At 42.5% G+C, this 22053-nt stretch overlaps 1 protein-coding gene across 2 annotated transcripts in view; it reads right to left on the reverse strand.

Annotated features, from left to right (window-relative positions):
* The window catches only part of SMOC2 (SPARC related modular calcium binding 2), a 214715-nt gene that overhangs the window by 89676 nt on the left and 102986 nt on the right, over positions 1-22053 (reverse strand). For both annotated transcript variants that reach the window (XM_014527099.2, XM_014527095.2), the window contains exons 5-7: positions 19284-19331; positions 13253-13303; positions 12292-12366 (exon numbers count right to left, since the gene is read on the reverse strand). In XM_014527099.2, the coding sequence (XP_014382585.1) occupies positions 12292-12366; positions 13253-13303; positions 19284-19331 (174 nt within the window). The remainder of the gene's footprint in view (positions 1-12291; positions 12367-13252; positions 13304-19283; positions 19332-22053) is intronic.

The following is a 22053-nucleotide window of genomic DNA, read 5'->3' on the forward strand; positions in this document are numbered from 1 at the left end:
CGGGGGAGTGGTGGGGCTACAGCCACTTCCAAAAGCACCGCGGCCACTTCTGGAAGCTGGTGAGTGAGATCAGCCATGGGGGACCCCCCACCCGGTTGCTGACTGGTTGCTAAGGGGACACATGCCCCCCCTGAGTAAGGTGGCACCAGTCGCCCATGGATATAAAGAGAGAAGGCAACAGAGCATGGAGAGGCTCAAGCAGGCTTAGTGAGCAAGAAAGCCAGAGTGAGCCCAGAGAGGTGCAGGGCATGCCAAGGTCATGTGGAGAGAGGCAAGAAGGCAGGAGACAGTGGAGTAGAGAGCCCCAAGATCACTTGTCTGGAATGGATGACAAGCCAGCAGGCATTGAGAGACGACAGAGCACGACATTAACATCCTCATAAGCTGTAAGCAGCCTCCTCTCTTAAATAACATCTAACAGGAATTATATTGCACAGTGGGCTCTATAAAAGAGGTGAACTATATGTGAGATGAGCTCCAGCCAGGGTGGGAAGAAAACATAGAGTGCCACCTGTTCTGTGACACACTCCCACTTTCTCACATCCAAAAATTTTGGTAATGATGCTGGTATACTCCCAATGACTGTGTCTTAAAGGACTTCTTTCCACCCAAAGAAAATAATCACAGACATCTTGAAGGAACAGGGACTATTCAAGGGTGGGAGTCATCAAACCACATGACAGATCTTACCATTTTAGGATGGCTCTCTTATCCATACTATCTTCTAGTAATATTCAGGTCTCTATTCACCCAACAGGACTCAACTTCACTAATACCTCAGAAAATTAAGTCGCTCATTTAGAAGCATAGATATAGATTTAGGTGCCTAATTTTAAGTATTCAGCTTTGAAAATATTGACCTATGTCTCTTGGCCAGGAATAAGCAGGAAATTTAACAGCAGGGACAGAATGAAACTCTCTGTGCTGGGAGACTAGACTATCTTCTACTAAAATAATGTATTTGATTATTACATATATTTTGAGTAAAATACAACTTTGCATTAACATGCACCTTTTGTATTTCTCTGTTAAAGCATAAACTGCTACTATGATATTTAGCTTTGGATTTATGAAGCTTAATGATGTTTTTATGACTGTGCAATCTGAGGTCTGGTGAACTGTGGAGGGCCAGGGATGGCAGGGGTTGAGGTATGCATGTCTGAAAATGAAAGAAGAGTTAAAACATGGCTGGTGTGACATTAGTTCCTGCAAAAAATAATATGATATAATTAAAAATAGTTCAGGAAAGATTAGTATCTTTTGGCACCAAATGTTCACATACACAGTAAAACAGAAATTATCAACCTTGCACAAAGCAGACAGTTTTTTCCACTGTGGGGGTCTAATAAAACTGTAGAACATCCTGAACATAAAGGATATCAACTGGATATAAAACAGAACTCTTTTTATGGTTTAGGATGGGAGGATCTTTCTCCTTGGTGGGAGGAAGAAGTTGGAGATGCCAGAACTTGGGGTTTGCAAGTGTTTTTGAACTAATATGTAAAATTAAAATGAAGATAAATGAAAATGCTTGTAAAAAGGATTATTAAAGCTAAAGCAATACTATAATTAGTATAATCCAACAGACTGCAATTTAAGAATGCGTTGTAATATACAAGTGCTCTGGGAGGTCTGGAAAGGTTTATCTTCTTGGAAGAGGCTGAAAAATGAAAAAAGAAAACACTGGTTTTCCTTTACCAGTTTAGGACTTTAAAAAAAACGAACAGAAAAAGGATGAAGAATAACTGTCTTTTGCTGATCAGGACACTGGAGAACCTTATGTCCTATTTGTGTAATAGCTAAATGAAAGCTAGGATTACCTTAAAAATCACCGGGGACAACCAAAGCAACAGTGCCATGCTGACCAATTTACTGCCTGTCTTTAATGGTTTAGCTGTCAGAGGTTTCCTCTGACCAGCTCCCAAGCCTTCAGCAAGCAGCTTGTCTTTCAGCTGGAAGAAAATGCCTTAGGCTTGCTTTTTTATTCCGGAACCATTCTGATTCTTGACAGGAAGTAACATAGCAACAAAAATGAAAAAAAAAAAAAAAAAAAAAAAGACCTCCAGCTGTTCAACGTAACCTACTTTAAAACTTGATAATAAGGGACTAGGTACAATCAGATAAGAGAGTGGATCCAGCACATCACAGCACTTTCTTAGCAATGCTGAATGTACAGTTAGAAAAAAATGTATAGTGTGTGGCCCAACTGGATCAGTTCATTCAAGAAAACTGAGGTGGAGAGTTGCTGAGTATGACAACAGTCAGGACCATGCAAAGTATTTTGTGAGGCCCGAGTGCTATGCTTCTTGGATCTCCTTATGTAAAGCTCTCTCTCTCTCTCTCTCTCAATCTCTGCAGTCATTTTGCTCAGCTAAATCCCAAAAGCCAGATCTGTGGCAATCATAAGATGTTCACATTTCAGCCAGTTTGTAACGAAAATGCTAACGCTTCTTTCCCTTGTGGTTTAAATTAGAATTGGACCCAAACCACTGAGTTTAGGTCTCTATCCATATTTAAAATTTGCCATAAATTTAACCCAGTGGTTTAGGTGCATCTCAAATTGACTGAGAGCTCACTAACAGGATGTATCTGGAAAATGACAAATAATTATATTTTACAAGTAAATTATTTCAAATCAGTATTTCTTCCCTCTACTTACAAGACCTCAGTATAGGCCCCTTAGGAGTCTAAGTTTTTCCTGTTTTGATGGTTGGGGTATCTAACAGAAATGGTGTATAGGGACTACAGGTCCCTACTTTGAGTATCAGTAATATCCTCAGTATCATCTCCCACCCCAAAGGTCCTAAATTAAGGTACTGGCAAGATGAGGGAAATCCAATCCATTTCAGATTTACAATACATTTCTTTGCAATTAGTGAACCAAATTTGCCAGTGCACTGTTTTGTACTGCTCCAATAATGTAAAGTTTCATCAAGCTCAATTTATCTGGTTTTATGGGTGCATTGTGTCTCTGTAATCAGCACAATGCAGCCAAAGTAAACTTGGTCCTTTAAATTTACATGTATAGTCCGGTAAACTTAAAATTGTGCATCCCCTAGCTAAAAGAAGCATATTCAAGGCGAGTTACAATCTGGATGCACACTTGGACCATGGGCCTGAGTTTACACATTTAAAACCCTACTTTTTTTAAATACTGCTTTTTAAAACATTCCATTTCATCTTTACTAAGCATGTTCTCTTCTCAGGACATTAGGATGTGTACATCTAGTTATAGGGTTAACAAGGGTTAAACACCTGAACTGTTCACATTACTAAATAAGTACTAGTATTTTGAATTCCAAATAGATCAAGAATACTCCCAATGAATTTTTAAGGCATCTGTATCTTGAAATGCTCAGCTGCTCTGCGCGTTAGTTTTCTTTTACTAATTCACACTTCTTTCATTACACAAAACTGCCTTTGAATGACTATTAAGACAAACATCCTGAAAATGCATAAATATTTCTGAATAGGTAAAAAAGTTATAGAATTGTTATTCATTTTCCTGCCCATTAGTTATATATGTTTTTGTGTTTCTATCGTGTTTCATTGGCCACTGGAAATTATTAAATTGACGAGAGTTATAAGCTCTTAATGAATTTTGAAGGAAAGACAGTGTTAGCTTGGATCTTATCTTGTATTCCTGACCAAGGTAGGACACCTTCAACTTTCTGCCAGCAAATAGCAGTGGAGCTCACCTAGAGATATAGGCTGCATCTACATGAGACGCTTACTGAACAGTAGCTCATTACTACTGTGCAGTAGTGTTTCCGGGCAGAACCCATGATGTGATGCTACTACACAGTAGTAAATACCTACTGCACAGTAAACTTCAGTAGGCAACAGTGCTGGGATGCTACTGCACAGTAACGCTGGTTATGGCGCAATCATTTAGGACTTGGTTGTGCAAGTACTAAATGACTGTGCCTTAACAACTGCTCAGTGGGTGTCTTATGTAGATGTGCCCACAGTTTAAGGACTTAAGTGAAGAATGAATTTTGTGACCAGGACCGTGGGGCACTATTGTAATAATAAACATCATGAAAGAAAAGGAAGGAAGGAAGGACCCACTTCAGTGTCCAGTGGTCCAAATTGTACAAGTAAAAAACTGCCACACTAACTCATTAAGGTAGAGAAATGAGGAATTAAAGGAAGCTGTGTTTCCATACTGCCAGAGCCGACCCAAGCAGGGTGTAGGGCTCAGGCCTGGAGCAAATCAGCTCATGTGAGGTCCTGCCCCCACCCCAATCCCGCGTGCTTCAGATCCGAAAAAGCTGCCACAGCCATCGGTAGCGGCAGCGGCGGGGGGCGGGGGGGGGGGGGGGTGAGTGGCTGGATGTGGCTGCTCCACCTGACGGCAGCGGCGGCGACGGGGGAAGGTGGGTAGTGAGTGGCTGGATGTGGCTGCTCCACCTGACTCAATGGGGCCCCCAAAGTGCGGGGCCTGGGGCGGTCACCCCAATTCACACCTCCCCCCCCCCCCCCCCCCCCGCTAGGGACAGCCCTGCATACTGCAGTACCCTTCTGTCACTTTAATCCTCTCAATGGCAAACTCTCCTGACAGTCTCAAACTGTAAAACCAGATAAAGTATAAAACCAGATAAAGCTATATATATATCTGTATTTCTTGAAGATCATTTCTTGAAGATAAATGTCATGCTTTTTAAATCCCACTTTAATTTTTTTTCCAGATTAAGCATCTTTTAACAATATAAATCATCCTATTTTTTAGTTGTGCATAATAACTTGTATTTAATTACAATACACACATTTATATGTGATGGAGGTTTGTGAATAAAACTGCTGTAGGACTAAACCCTCACTTAGTAACTGGTTTAACCTCATAAACAACAGATTTCTACAGGTTTGAATTTGACAGCATAGCATGATGGTAAACAGCATGGATAAGTACTAGTGCATTGCTTCAAGAAATAAAATGTCAAGCATATGTTATTTTCCTCAAGGTACACATGAACAAGTAACAATAGCCCCAAGCCAGCAAGGTACCTAGGCAACAGTAACCTAACTAGGAAGGGCAAATAGAGTATCAGCCCTAGGCAGCAACCTAGAGTGAGCACTGGAATAGTACCCCTGGGAGCTTTGTCAAGGCATGAGCTGCACCATGCTGGCTGGCTATAGGAACCAAGTTTGAGGACACAACAGCAGCCAGTTAGTTAGTTCTAGTTGACCCCAGTCTTTGAGGCTAGGAACAGACATTCAAAAAAAAGGGTGAATTGATTCAATCTTTGCAGGTTAGTCTAACCTGGCTAGGCTGAACTGGTTTGTAACTGTATAGACATCCCCTCTTGACTGAACAAATGCAAGCACATGCCTACAGTGTCTCAGGCTCGAAGCTGGGGGGTGCTAGAGCAGCTCTCCCTTCCCTTCCAGAGTGCTGACCTCAGGGGGGTGGCAGGATGCTTTGATTAGGGAGGGGTTCCCCCCCACCCTGCTGCTCCTGACCAGCGAGGGAGCCAACAGGGAGTTACAAAGCATTTACTTACACAGCAGGGAGTTAGGGTTTATCAGCCCATCAAGAAAACAAAAGCCTGTCTCATTAGTTCAAGATCTTCTTTTAGCTCTGAAAAGCACTAAGTGGACACTGTCCTCTCTGCCTTTGTCCTGTCTGCCTTACACGGACACCTTTCAGCATTAGCTAGCATACCAAATGCTGGCTACGGTCCATGTGGAAGAAGAGAGGGGGAGGGATCCCTGCTTGAGGGGGACTGGTGCCGGGAGGGGGGAGACAGAGCAGGGGAAACCAGGCAAACACTGCTGTGCCTGCCATCTCTGCTGGAGCTTCAGCCAGGAAGCAGGGGGAGGGGCCAGCCCAGCTCTCTGGAGCAGAGAGCTCCACCCAGGGCTGCAAAGCATCTGGGATGCTGGGGGACTCTGGTTTAAGTTAAACCAGAAAGGGGTCTGGGACAGACTTTGCATAAATCAGTTTGACCCAAATCATTTAAGTGTGATACTACATTTAATCAGGTTTAACTCAAACCTGTTTCAGCCATTTTCAAACTGGTGTATGTGCACTGAATGTCTGTTCTGTTACAGGTTTAAACCCGTTTCTGATCACTTAAACCAGTTTGTGTGTAATATCTGTCCCTAGCCTGAGTCTCCAGGGCAACTAGAACTAACCACCTTCCCTTTCCCTGCTCTCTAGTGCTTATCACCCCCACCCTCTACTGACGACAGCACAGGGGGGGTTTGCTCAGGGTCCAAAACTTGTTAGTTACACCTTTGCTAAGTACAGTGGGTGATACTCTGGCCTCAGTGAAGTCACGGAAAATTCTGCCATTGATTTGAAAGGTCCCAGCTCCATCATCCATTGACTTTGCTGGAACTTCTCATATGCTTGAAGTTAGACACAGATATCAAGGTCTGTTTCATTAACAAGTAAAGAAGTATTTTTTTTTTTTGCCTCCAGTTTGTTGGTAGTACTAGATGACCAGCAAAGCCAAATTTAAAATCACTTTGAAATATCTTTATAAAACATCTCTGCTTAGACATGTTAAACAAATTACAGAATTGGCCTATGCCTATGCTAAGAATAAAGTACCATTTCATTCCTAAAGAAACCAAATGAAATTTTGTTAATATTGACAGCTAAATAAAAGTAAATTTAAAATTTTATAAGACTGTAATGTTTGTATCCACAGTTTCTCATGACATATTATTTGATTTATGATACAGTTACCAGAGCCTCTTGGTGGCCTCGGTTCAGAGGAGCACTTAAGCATGTCTGTTAAGTGCATTCCTGATTTGGGATGCTTCCCTGAATAGGGGCAAATGAAATCTCATACAGTTGGGTACTATTTAGACTCATTTTTGTCTATGTATGTTACAGGATATTTAAACCACCTATTAATGGGAGGATGTTATTTTCTAGGCACTAATAGTATTCTTGGCTAAGTCTACCTTAGTCTTCCTATGAGAAGCAGTCACAAAACAGACTATACGAAATCTTTCCTCACAATAAGAAGAAAAAAAGAAGAATCCCAACAAAAATTATGAAGCTGACACTTGTGCAAAAGTCTCTGCCCGCCTGCAAAAGGCTCAGTCACCCTTCCCCTCTTGTACTTGAACACACACAAACAAACACTTCATACACTGTGAAGTATGACTCAGAAGAATAGCAATTCCTCCACTGATATAAACTAGCATAGTTCTGTTAGTCAGCAGAGGTACACTGGGCACGACTACATGTGAAATGAATTTGACACAATAAACTTCAGTGCATATCACAACTGAATTTATTGATCCCGGGCGCCATGTTTACTCCCAAGGGGTCAGCCTGCCAGCCTGGGATTGCTCCAACCTGGCTCAGTGTGCTGCAGAATGGCTGGCTGGGGACTGAGGCCGCTCCAGTCTGGGGCTAGCTGGTGGGCAGGTCCTGCACTGAAGCACCTTATGCCCCAGCCAGCCAGGTCAGCATCTACACATGTATTGCTGTGCACTAAATAATACCACCATAGGATAGTACTGGTGTTTACAAGTACTAACCTATGGCAAAGTTAATTAATTTCCTGTGGCCTAATAGGGCGCACATATAGATGCTGAGACTTTACTGTGAAGCTAATTCAGCAGCTCTTCAGTAAGCACCTCATGTAGATGTACCCACTGAGTTATACCAACTGAGCATCTGGCCTGGAAGTCTAATTTCTTGAAAGGAATATACTTTATTTCTTCATATATAGCACACTCTGGAATATATGTATACTGTTTTTGAAAAATAGCTTGAAGAAAAAAAAATCCTAGCTTTCACTGCAGGTAAGTAACTGAGTAGCAGCAGTTAGAGAGCCAAGCCTGCTCCTGAGCCCACTGCCAACCCCACACACCAGATGGAGCCTGTGGACTTTTCTGTGTGCCAGCCAGATACAAAGCATGGGGCCATGCCTTCCAGCCAGAGGGCTCTACAAGTGTCCAGAAATTTGGTGCCAGGGGAGCAGTGACAGGGTTAAATGATATGTTTCTGGGTGCCGCAGCAATTAGCGCTGCCACTGCTTTCCCTCTGCCAAATTTCCACATCCAATTTTCCCCAGCTAGTTTTGGGGGGGAATAGTGCATGTTTTAGGCAAAACAATATTGTGTTGGGATAGCAGCTAAACTTTACAGAATATGAATAGCTGTAGTACAATACTGTCCACTAAGTTCTAAACTTGTGAATTGTTTGCCAATGGCACTATGTCTATGTACACCAGAAAACGAGCGGATACTTCAGTATTTGGTGAAAATCGCATAAAGAAGAATAGGATTTTAACAAACAAAGAATAAAACAGAAGAAAGACTTTTTCTATGCATAATGAAAGGGACTTAGTGCTCTGAAAACACACAACCCTGGAACAGACAAAAAAAAGATAAATGTTTTCTGCCTCCAAAAATCATTATTAAAATCATTTTCAACAGATAAACACAACTAAAAACACAATTTCAGCTGTTTCTAACTATAGTAATGATCCCAATCATGGTCATCATAATAGGACCTGATGTTGATGATTTTCTGCCAGGAGTAACATTTTGTCATCAAAATTTAATAGATTAAACACTACTCTGAAAACGCCTTTTTTAACCAGCTGAGGTCTATTTCTCCAAACCAACAAACAGAACATCCACCAGAAACCATTATATAGCCTTGAAATTGAATCCAGCAATTTCATGCCCTGCATATGCACATCTCCCAAATGCCATCTTTCTGTGCTAAATTAATTTAGTATGATTTAAATCAAATTATATAGCATTGAGTAACTAATGTAAACTATAATTTCCTAAAACATTATTTTCTGTCCCCCAAATATTAAGAGCCCACACTACTTTATTGGTTAATTATAATTGGCAGGTAATTTACAGAACAGCAAAAACAAGCCAGTCAGTGGCAACTATCATGAATGGCATGTATTCATTTGTGGTCCTTATCCCATCAAAACTATAAGTGCTTGCATGCAGAGAATAGCACATAATTTAAAAAAAGCATGTGTCCTTCCAATAAGCAAATTAATGAGCATTTCCAAATCATAGCAAGTTATTTACTGCCATACATCTTCCATAATAATATATCAATATGCACAAGGAAACATAGGACATAAGCAAGGCCAAACAATACAAGCTAATGCGGGCCAGTTGAACACCTGGGTTCCATCAGCTACTTATTAGTATCAAATAATAGAATTCTGTTGCTTTTTTGCATGCAGGACTAGATTATTCCTTCATTAACCCTTATGCTGCTGTTATTAGTTTACATCTGTTTAGAATAAATTGTTTGGGCATATACCCCTTCCATTCAGAAATCAAGAGGCAAGTGCCACCTGGACATATCTGACATCATTTTAGTAATGAATGGGCAAGTCTACATGTGCATTAAGGCACTGTAATTACAGCACATTAAGTTTAGTACCTGTAATAGCAGGTACTAATTTAATGCACTGTAATTGGCAATATTGTGCAGTAGCACTGGCGCACATCTTTTATGTGATGCTAACGTGCAGTAGACTAATTGTACTGCGCACTAGCATGGCTTTATCTGTGACACATTTAGCCACAGTAGAATTAGTCTACTGTGCTTTTAGTGCCTCATGTAGACACACCCAGTGGGATTCATATCTTTTGGGAATAAATTCAACAACATCTCTAAGGATTAAAAAAATCTTGCTCCTGGAATTTAATAATCGACCAACCTTTAAAACAAAGCATAAAGATTTGGGTCATTGGTAATACAATGCGCTACCAGCAGCTAGAACAATAGTGACACTTTGTATGGCTAATAAGGATGCTAATTTTAAGCACGCAAAGATACTTTACTATCAGCACAAGTCATATTATATATAAACAGTGGAAGCAGCAGGAGAGATATGTACAGCACTTTATAACTGATACATCTACAAAGCAAAATGAATGTGTACGGTCAGTATTGTAAGGGTCAGTATTGTAACTAGGAATGGGTAAGAGAGGCACCAGCCCTAGGCACTGGCTTAGGAGGGGGTCCAAAATCATCCTCCACCTCCATGTAGTCCACAGCAAGAGAGGGTGTTGCCCTTGCAGCAGCGTTGCTCGCAGCATGCCCACAGTGTTGCTCTTGCAGCAGCAGTCAGTGCACAGACGCCATGCTGCTGCTGCTTTAAGAACAAGGGCTGGGGTCGGCAGAGTGCATGGTGGTGGCAGCAGCAGTAGCAGTCAAGGGCTGGGTGAGAGTCCTTTGCCTTCCCTCACCCCCACTCTCAGAACCCACGTGTGTGCCCTCCCTCCCCCAACACCCCCCCCCCAAACATGGCTTGTTGCATCACTGTGTAGGGTATGCCAACTGTATTCAGCTGTAATAGATGAATACAGTTACCCTGGCAAACAACAGAGATGAAGACTGTTTGGCCCATCCATGTTTTATCCACAAGAGTACAAACTCTCCAGAACTGCAAACCCTACTTTTCATGAAGGCTTCTCAGTAACATTGACCAGCTTCTTTTTTTCCGGCTTCCTATATTTCTACATTGACTTCTACGCTGAATCACTACAGTTTGTTCCAAACCCAATAACACTTTTGCACAGATCCTAGAGGGTCTTCAATATCATAAAAATAAAAAAATATCCCTAAAAATGAAGCATTCCTCCAGATTGTTTTAACACCTTCAGAAGAATTCTGCTCGCTATCTCTCTCTCTCTCTCTCTCTCTCTGTCTCTGATACTAGAAAGAAAAACAATAAAATAAATCTTCAACCCAGAAAGCAATTTTAAACACCCCTTCAAGTTTTCTTGAAGAGAGCCCTTTCTAAGTTCATAGGATCACAGGAAAGTTGGGCTAGAAGGGACCTCATGAGGTCTTCTAGTCCATTCCCCTGCTCAGGGATCCAGCCTAACATTCAATTGCATTGATACTTTCATTGGTGAAGTGGTGAAATATTGGGAAATATTGCTTTGGTGCTATGAATATACAATGTGAAGTACATATTTAACATATGAGTATTGATAGAATCCAATAAGGGTCTTTTTATGCACACTATTCACCTTTTATACCCATTCAGATCAATATTTTAACATTTACTTAATTTTAAGCATCTGCTTAACTTCCATTGGGACTTAAGTTTGTACTTAAGTGTTTTGTTGAATCGCAGCCTTATGAATAAATACCCCAGTTTCATTTATTTGGGAGAGAAGTGATAGCAGTTAAGGGGTCACATCTCCAGAGGTGTGAGTTTCACTCTAAAATCATGATGAAGTTGCATCATGTGAGTGCATAGCTAGTCATCTGGACTGGGCAGTCGAAGGTACCTGGATGTATTGCTAGCTACATCCCCTTTTGTACCATTTGCTACAAAAATGTCCTTAGCCACACCAGTTCAATGAGCCACTAGGCTCAGGAGGATCTTAGACCCTCATATAAATGCTCTGAATCTAGCTAAATAGCCTTTGAAGTTATCACTTATTTACATAAAGGGCATTATCTGGTACAAAAGCTTAGATAAAAAATGATGTAGGACAATACTCAATAGCATAACTAGGGTACCCGGCTGCTTAGTCATCCCTCTGACAAAACCACATTAAATCCAGAAATTCTATGTTTAGCAAATTTTCTGTGTGTCATAGAAGCAGAATTTGTAACCCTCCAAAGCTACAGATATCTAAGTATTTCATAAGTAAGCTTTCATTTCAGCCCTTGGATAAACCTATAGGGATCCATGCTTTGAAAAGTCCACTTGTGAAAACTAATGAAAAAGTAGAAACTATTCTTGAAAAATCCAATTTAATCAAGTCCACATTAAACCACTCACTAACTAACAAACAATCATAACTCACCAGATGACACATTTATAAAACAAAAGACAAGCACAGAAATTTCTCCTTCCAATTTTCCCTGAGCTGCCAAGTAATTTTAATGGTATCTTTATTCCATTTCAGATCCATCTATTCCAACATTTTTTCCCCAACAACACACTTACTAGATTTAAGTAAGAATGCATGTTCAGAAGAAAAAAGAGAAAATTTTGATGTAGGTGAGAAAATGAAGTGTCAGGCCCTTAATTAAAGCAAACCGGTCACCTAATGAATCTGTCACCTAAAGTCCAATGACTTTAGGTGACAGATTCCAGTTTATACTGACTGAGGATCTGCCCTCAGATTTTTAACATAAGAAAAAAAGATATAAAAATCACAGTGCTAATGTCTGTGTTAGTTAAACTAGGTAGGAGAATAAAAGTACAACCTCTAATGTATTAAAAGGGCTTTCACTTACATGGCTGGAACGGAACATAACTTAAACACATTTCTTCATATAGCTTTGCAAACAAAGATAGTCCAAATTCTTACCTGTGCTTTTATTAGTTTTGTTTTGTCTACTCTTTACTTGCTCAGTCCATAATGTAGGGTAACGAGAAGCTATATCTGGAAATACAGCAAAGCACATTTAAATTATTATAATTTTTTTAGAAGAGTATAGTAAATAAACAGTGACTGGCCAATGAACAAAGGTGACAACCTTTTATAGGAATGTCTAACGAAGTAAAGGACTATAATACATTAGAATAGCTAAAATCTTGATTCATAGATCTAGTCAAGGGAAGCATTGAGACAAATAAACAATAACATATAGGTGGCTCTGATATCCCTACTCAGGGATATATTACTCTGCTAGAATTTGAAGTCAAAGGGAACACTTGCAGAGACAGGTTTCATTTAACTTGGATGAAGGTCTTACAGTTTCGCTCCATGATAGTCAATAACTTCGCACCACACTGCAAGAATGATTATAATGTTGTAATCCCAATGACAGAAAAGAAAAGCTGAAATAGTTTGTAGCTTGTATTACACCTCTGCACAAGGCTGAATATTACTCACTGTAAGCAAGCATGTCAGAATTTGGGCCTCAGTGTTTCTAGTTAGAAGGCATGGGGTTTACTGGAGACAGATTGCAGCCTTTAACTACCTAGTCTGGCTGATAAAGCTTTTTAAAAAAAACTGAATCTCAAGTTACAAGTGCCCCTCTACTCTGAAAAGCACCAGTAAAAACATCATTGAAGGATTCCACAATGATGGTGTCTCCATGAAATTTCTATAAGCAATTTCCAAATTTGTTCACTTAATAAAGACAGCTTTACTCAGAGCAGTGCCATTTAGAAACAGGAATGGCAATTTTCACACTTGGGGATACCATGACATTTATGCTCCACTGTTCTGATGTCCTTGTTCTCAGGTAACGCTTATGTTGTGGGACATGGACTATAGTATATACATTTAATGTTACTCTTTTACCATTCCTAAAGGTGCTCACCTTCTTCATCACCTTGAGGCTGAGTCTCCAGCGCGGGAGCTGAGGCATCATCTGAATTCAGAATGGAAAAGATTTGCAAGGAGACTACAATTATGAGAGTAAGCTAAATAAGTGTACGTATATGGTTGATGCTAATGATTTGCACATAGCGCCAGATGGTTAACAAACAATTACGTAAGTATTATAATTAATATACAGTATATATATAGCATATACAATACATATACAATTATGTATGTAAACTACAGATGGGTGACATTTCTGGTTATAAGTGATTACATAAATTAACTGAATATATGGAGTTTGATGAGACATCAGGTTTAGAAGCAGTTAGTTCACTACCTGGCTAAAAATATGCTGTGCCCTGTAGAACCTAATTGATTAAATAAATATGCAAATAAATACGTTAAATAAAATAAATGTACATAGGCATAGAAAAGGCAAAGAAATCAGTCTGGGATGGGTGAACAGATGAGAGAGCTGATGTAGTCCTTCTGACACCCTACAACAAAATAAGAGTTTCTTTTGGCATAAGCAAGATCCATAATTTAAAGGGCCAGAACATTGTTTGCATTGTTCTCATCCTTCTGTCAGCCATTCCCACAACCAATCACCATTGCAAGAGAAGAGGAAGCACAGTGTTCCAGAAATGATAAAATAAGGATAAGAGCAAATCTTCAACACACTGAACTACAGCTCAAGCACTACATACCTAGAAAATCTTAATACTGAAAAATAGTTCAGTTTAGCAAGATTTGGGAAACAGTATATACAGTTCAGTTTCTATCCAAAAACAATTTTTACTTATTAGTATAGATCTGTGCTGTTTACCTGGTTTAACACACCAAATAAGCTATAGTATCTAATAGAACTTAATGGTATATATTTGCCAGTTGCTTGCATTTCTTGGGAGAGGAACTGACCCCAAGATTATGGTGCTCCCCACCAAAAATATCTTCTGTGCATGCAGTTTCTTATAATTTCTTGAAGTCGTTTTTGAATCCCAATCTTGTTCCCCAACATTTGCATTAAAGCTATAACAGAACTTAACTACAAAACTTTCACTTGTATGTTTGTTTGTTGGTTGGTTTTTATGCAACAGTGAAAGCATAATATACTTTTCATTTCATTTTCCTTAGGCAGTGCAACCTAGTAGAGACCTGTTCACTCTTCCATCACCACCACAAAGGCTGCAAGTGTGTGCTGCCTTTATGGAGATAATGAAGAGAAGTAGGAGGCATTCTTTGCTCCTCACTTCATGACCTCATTTTACTCTTCACTGAGTGTGCCGTTCATGAATAACAGATTTATGGCTATTAGATACTCAAGTCCTTTTTTCAAAGAAAAAGGAAGCCAGCAGCAGCACTGGAGGATTCCTTATTCTGTCCAACTAATATATTTGTACTCAAACTTGCAGGGGGATGACTTCTTTTTAAGAAGACAAAGTCATTCATTTTTCATGGTTATTCAGTGCTTAAGTATTATAATGAGATAACTAACAAGAATGTTAGATTTGCTGGGTTTTTTGTAATGTCCTCTGGGAAGTGGGCTGAAACCACCAACTTATCTTAGAGAAGGTATTAAATAAATATAATGAACTTTGAATTCAAAGCCTACTATAAGCTCATCAACCAGCCAAAAACACAAATGAAACTCCTTTCCTGTGGCAATGTAGCTTTATTCATATGGCTGCATCCAAATCTTCCCCTTTTCCATGCCCCATGACTCACAGATGTAATATGAACAGTTGACTCACTTACCCCTTTTCAGGGGCTGAACTCTGTGCTCTGCGCTAGGCCTCTTTCACTTCCCTGTTTGTCACACTCCTCTGGTGCTAGGCCCTCTGGCCCCTGTATCTGCTAACCACTTATGGTGCTGGGTTCTCTAGCCCCAGTCTCTGCACCCGCTTGGCACCAGGCCCTCTGGCCTCTGTAGCTATGCCCCTCTGGCACTGGGCTCTACACCAGGGGCGGGCAATTATTTTGGGCGGAGGGCCACTTAGCAAGTTTTGCCAACCTGTCAAGGGCTGCATGTGTAACCCCGCCCCTTGACAGGTGCCCCGCCCCTGGTCGCCATCTTGGGACTGGAAGTCCCACCCCTGACCTCTTGACCCTTGCCACTGGAAGTCCCTCCCTTTGCCCCTGGAAGTACTTTCAGAGAAGAGGGTTTTTGCTATCTTAGAACCGGAGAAAAAAAAAATTATGTACTAAAAATCAAATACCCATAATATGTCACTGGGAGGCCGAGGGCTTCCAGGGGAGGGCCTGTCAGGCTTGGAGGGTAGTGTGGGAGCTCCTGGAGCCACTGGGGGTGGCACGAGTCAGTGGGCACATGGCCCAGGACATGGAAAGTCCAAGGAGGTGGTGCACCTTGTATTGTGCACCTGAAGATTGGGGTAGCAAAGGCTTGGTTGCCCCACCCCCACAGGTGGCCTGGGGGTTGCCACCACCCCAGGGGAAGGGCCCAGCCCCTCCACACCCTGCAGGGGTCCAGCGGCCTGACAGCAGCTTGCCCCCCAGCCCTGGGACAGGCAGGGAGGCTATGCCAGGAGCCAGAGCAGAGCAATGGCTGTTTTTCTGCTTCAGAAGCTCCTGCAGCTTCCAGGAGGCCGGGGGCCCTGGGGAAGCTCCTGTCCAGTCCTGGGGGCAGTGCAGGGGACCACCTAAGGCCACTGGTGGAAGCATGTGGCCCAGGACATGGGAAGTCCAGGGATGCGGCATGGAAGTTGCATCTTGCTCCTGAGGCATGGGACAGCAACAGCCAGGCTGCCCCCACCCACAGGCATCCCCAGCAGGTACCACCACCCTGGGGGGAAGTCCCAGTCCCCCCTCCCCTACAGGGGCCCAACAGCCTGGCAGCAGCTCGCCCCCCCAGCCCCAAGACAGGTGGGAGGCTACGCCAGGAGCTGGATCAGAGCCTCAGCTACTTTTTTCCTCTGATAGCTCCTGTGTCCTCCTCAATCTTCTTGTGCCCTGGGCCAGGACCCTGCCAGGTTGTGCCACCCCCAGCAGCCTCAGGAGGTGACCCATGCTGCTCCTGGGGCTGGCCAGGAGCTTCCCCAGGGCTCCTAGGCACCTCACGGCCACAGGAACTTTTGGAGCAGAAAAGTAGCCATGGCTCCACACCCGCTCCTGGCGCAGCCTCCCCACCTGTCCTGGGGCCAGGGAGCAAGCTGCCACTGGGCCCCTCTGGGGCAGGGGGCCTGGGCCTTCCCCCCAGGGTGACAGCACCCACCGGAGCCTCCCATGGGGGGCAGCCAGGCTGTTGCTGCCCCAATCCTCAGGTGCAGGATGTAAGTTCCCCACCGCCTCCCTGCACCCCATCCCCACTGGCTCATGCCACCCCCAGCAGCCCTAGGTGGCCCCCATGCTGCCCCTGGGGCTGGACACAGGGGTTGGGAGCCAGCAACAGCCAGGCAGTGCCCCGGGGCCAGTGCCAGACGGGCGCAGAGCAGGCTGGGCTCTATGGAGCTGGGCCAGGCTGCCTGAGAAGGGAGAGAGGGGAGCCACCCTGTCCTGGGCCCTGCCAGCGCTGGCTCCCATGTGCCCCCTCGCTCCCACCCCCCGCCCCAGCCCTGTGGCTAGGCGGGGACCAGTGTGCTCCCAACCCACTCTTACCTTAGCTTCCCACTCCAGCGCGGGTGGGAACAGCCACATGGTCCCTGGCTGGGGGGGTGGGGCGGGCCCTGCTCTTCCAGGGGCCTGGCTTCCGTTGGGTCCTAATGCCTCTGGGTCCTGTCACTTTTGACTGGAGCCAGAGGCAAATAAATATTAATTTTTAAAAAATTTCTCAGGTTGGACAGAATGGCGTCATGGTATGGATCTGGTCCGCAGGCCATATTTTGCCTACCCCTGCTCTACATAATAGGGTGCCCCACCTGCTGGGCATTAATGAGGCCTCCTCCTCCCATTATAGCCTCATCCCAAAACCACCGGTACAAACAATAGCACAAGCATAAGCCTCTGGGCTATAACACAACAATAACAATGGAGGCAGTGTGCTGCCCCTTTAACACAGTAAACTTCCACCCTCCAGGTAGCATACCCCATAGCCCTGAGTATCTTGTGAGCTTTCAGTCTTACTGCACTTGGAGGTAGCAAAGCAGGCAGCAAATTGTCTCGGGTAGCTCTCTTGTGCAAGAGCTTCTTCCTCTGGCCATTGCCAGAGAGAAAAGTGACCTGCTAGCCCCAGCCCTGAGCTTATATGTTCCCTGGGCCCTACCTGCTTCTGGTCATCTGACTGCCTGCATCCCTAGGGGTGGGCAGGGCATGGCATATCAGCCTGTGCGAGGACCGGGGTACACAGAAATATATTTAGAACAAAAGTAAATCAGAAGGTTAAAACCCATTGCAGATAAAGACACAATTTTCTATCTCTGTACTTCTTTAAAAGGATTGTAAAGAGAGTAAGTTTCTCGCTGAGACTAAAAGGAAACTTCAGTCACATATACTGAGAGGGCTTTCCAGAGTTTGTTGGCTCTATGCCATGGACAGCCTTAACAGCTGCCTCACACAACAATTTAAAATAGGATAAATGCTGATCAAGAGCATATTGGCCCAAACTGAGAAACAAGATTCCAAGATAGGTGTGTGTGTGCACGTATGTAGCTATCAGAAGCAAAAAGGAGTCAGCCATGTTTATCCAGGTAAGTGCTGGCTGCTAGTTGGCCTCAATGTCATATTACATAGCCAGATGGTAGAATGTTATAAAACATTTGCCTTCACACTTGATTTTGACCCAGTATATCAGGTAGACCTGGATGTAGAGGTGAAGGCTCATTAACTATCTTCACACTACTCAGCTCTCTGCAGAAAAGTTCACAAACAATAGCACAGATTTCCAAGGCCGAGTCAGGATTTATATATGGTACAATTCATGTAGTTCAAAGCCAAGAATGAAATTCCTGACCCACAGCAAGCTCCCCAGAAGGCTATGGATAATCCAGGGGTCAGCAGTACCCAGAAATCATCTGGAAAATATATGAAGGAAATATTTTCCTTTGCTGATTAAAGTATCTTTTAAGAACTAGTTTTTAAACAGCTACTAATTTTCTTAAAGTAATAACTCAGCTTATACTAGAAGAGCTAAACACTGAGCATAATAAAAATTGCTAAAATTCTTGCAAACACCATAAATCAAACAGATTTACATTAGACCAAACTGCTTTTTCATTTCAATGGTGCAAATATGAAGTAACTCTTTTGAAGTCACTTTACCCAGTGTAACTAAGAGCAGCATTTTATCAAACATGTCCACTTGCCTGAAGATTAACTTTTCCCCTGCTTTTTTTTTCCATCTTAAATAAAGTCTAAAGCACTAGTCCATCTCTCAGACAGCTCCACTAACTAAATGGAGTCACATTAGGTATGAATTTGCTCTAATAGCATCTATTATTAGAATAAAGATACATAAGGATGTATCTTTAATAACAACAACCATCTGGTTATGAAGGTGAGCCATGAGTTGAACTCATCACGATATAGAAAAAATGCCAGGCTTAAGATGAGTCAAGTCCTGGTTGCAGTGGAAATGAAGCCATGGCATCAATTTCCTGGATCTTGGGTGTAGACAAAGCTGACTCTATCAAATAGACAGAATAGTGTCTCTTCCACAGCAAGGAATATTAGGGGAAATAAAACACTTAATAACAGTATATTGGAATGATAGTTATGGGCTGGGAAGATAATTTATACTGCACTTAGCTCTAAGTAAAAAACCATCTAGATCTGGGAATGGACAAATACATATACATATATAAAAATTCATATAAACAGATGCACACAGATGTATACACATATGTTTGTATGTACAGATGTATGTATATACACATATATGTATATACTTACATATGCATATGCATTGATACAGTGTGTCTGTATATATATATGCATATTGATTCATAAAGCATGTGTGCAAGTGACCACACATGTATATCATTTCAAAAGTGTGAAAGTAGTGAAAAAAAGGGCCTCAAAGCGCACAAAGATATTAGTTTCCACATTTAAATAAAATATACTTTTAAGATATTTACCTGTTTTTCCCGCACCTTCTCGTGGTGGCAATTTGTCAGTTACAGAACCTGGAGTGGAAAAAAAAAGTTAACAGCTTGGCTTCTCACTGACACTGTCAGGTGTTAATGACTTCTTCTCAGCCAGAAATGCTAGAAACGTCCTCTTTCATATACCAATAGATTTCAGCTTGGCCTGGTACCAGCATTTGTTCACTATTAACTTACAGTGAGGTGCTTCTTTTTGGTTATCAACGGACATAAAAAAGAGAAAACTGTGTGTAGGAAAGTAATACACGTGCAAGCACACATTTATGTGCAGCCCAATCATATGCCCACCATCATACAATCAGATCCATGTAGTGGATCCTTCTACCCATTCAAAACTCTGTTGACTTCACTGGGACTCTGCATGGGTATAAGTGTTTTCTCATACATAGCTCAAATTGAAGAATACAGCCCCTTCTATACACAATTTGCTCACTACACTAGTCACAGTTCCCTGATTCTCAATCAGCTAGCACCAGTGCAGGTTAAAGAAGCATCTGTTGAGCATAACGTACGGCATGCCAAGGAGCCTTATGCTAGTGGAGAAACAAGCATAGCAAAGTCTGACTTCTCCAGAATCTCTCCCCTCCCCTTTGCAATGCTTCATTCCCACCTTCAGTATGAGCTTTTTCTGCCTTTGCAATGGAGACAAAAAAGCGACTTTCACTGGCTTTTTGCCGGTACATAACAGCCAAGCTTTCAAATACCAATGCATTTAGATAGTATCTGCAAACGATGTCGTTCATGGATCAAAAAGTAATTCATTGTGGAGCAGAAGGCTGAGGAATACTAAACTGTAAGCTGCATTGTACTATCTGTCTTATCTTGTAACAACTTTGTTCTTTGTTTCCATTTACACTTAAGTTTATTGAGTACAAGTCTTCATTTTTTCATGAAATTTTTGGAAGAAGTTTTGTGATAGCAAAAATTTAGTGAAACTGAAAACTGCTGGGCCAAAAACTTTCTTGAGTACTTTTGTTCAACCACCCCACATTATAAAAAGTAGCAGAAATCTTGCCTGTGGAAATGATATATGAGCACTGAATGTCTTGAGAAACTGATTCCCCATGAGATAGAGAAACGTTTGATTATCAGAGTGACCCCTCTAGGCTTTAAAATCTACGAATTTATGAATCTGCAAATCTTTTTCCCTAGACTAATGTTTGAAATTTATCCCAGATGAGTAGTAGCAAAATATCACTGGTAGCAAATGAGGCAAAGATCCTGTGCAAAAATAAAGAACTGTAGGTTATCCCTTAATTTCAGGTGAATGTAAATGGGACCAAAGTAAGTTTGCATGGAAAGCTTTAATGCTTTCTTTTTTCATTTTTGAATGTTTGATATTGCAATCTAAATAATGTTCTCTTAACACGATTCTTGTAATAATACTGCAATATGTGAAGAGAAAAACTCAAAATTTAAAATCTAAAATTAGACTTTAAATGATACATAAAAGGAAACATAATCATCCTGTCATGACATAAATTTATAACCAATACCATTATACTGGAGTAGGTGGGCTAAAATAAATGTATTTCATGCTGCAAAATGCTATCTGATTGCTCAAGTATAACGTTTTAGACTTAGGCCCATGTTAGGGTTTCTCTGAAATGTCATATAATAGCTACTGCTGGAGAGAGGGTATACCAATGCCTGGATGTACTCTAGTATGGCAAATCTTGGCATCCCAATTTAAATACAACAATATGGACAGTTAATGAGACAACTGGAAATCATAACTGCTGCACTTCGGTTAGTGTGGTATTATCACCAAATATGACTTCAACAGGAGCAGAACGCAGCCCAAAGAAGACTGAAGGGCTGCGTCTACACATGCAAATGCTCCGGGGTGGATTTACTATAAAGTAAACCCACCTAGGGCAGGGGTCTATGATGTGGGGAAGCAAGAGCAGATTTACTGCTCATGGCAGCAATCTGGTCCTGCCCCTGCTGACCCAGCACTGGGCCCCCTACAGCATCCAGGGGGAGCTGTAGGCTCCCCCTGGGTGCTACCCCGGAGGCTGGCAGGGAGCACAGGGCCAGGAGACAGTTGTCTCCTAGAGAGGGCTGGGAGATTGCTCCCTGCCCACCCCCGCCACCCCAGAGCTGCCTGCTACCAGGGCGGGCTCTGGTGGTGGAGCCCAGGTGGGGACAGTGTCCCCCTGTCCTGGCAACAGGGAGCTCGTAGTCAGAGCTCCCTGACTGGGTACAGAGGGCTTGGAAAGAGCTGCAGGAAAGGGGCAGTTTCCAGCCCCCTGCTCTGAACTGCCTGTGAGGCAGCTAGCAGTGATCCCCTGGCTGAGGCAGGGGGCTGGAACCTGCCCCTGACCTGGACCGTTCCCAGGCAGCCCTGGGCTGCACAGAGAAGTCTCCATATGCAGCCCACAGCTAGCTGGGGACTGCCTGAAACAGGAAAGTCCCCAGCCACAACCAAGCTGCATGTGCAGGCTTCCCCATGCAATCCAGGGAGGACTGCGAAGTGCCCTGGCCATCCCTGCTAGCTCCAGGCTGGGCAGGGAACTCTCCCTGTGCAAGGAGCTCCCAGACCCCACTCTGTGATCGGAGGTATATTGTTATACCTTTCTCTGCAAGGCTAAGAATCTCTTTATTTCCCAGTATATTTCCCTGCAAATAAATATATGCAAGACATATCACAACCTCTGCAGTAAAGAAACATATATCCTGTCAATTCTTGCCAGCTAAAATGTTATTATCCAGGCCAGTAGTAATGGAAAAATATTACCCT

Source organism: Alligator sinensis, unplaced genomic scaffold (genome assembly GCF_000455745.1).
Source record: "Alligator sinensis unplaced genomic scaffold, ASM45574v1 scaffold448_1, whole genome shotgun sequence".
Classification (NCBI taxonomy): Eukaryota; Metazoa; Chordata; order Crocodylia; family Alligatoridae; genus Alligator; species Alligator sinensis.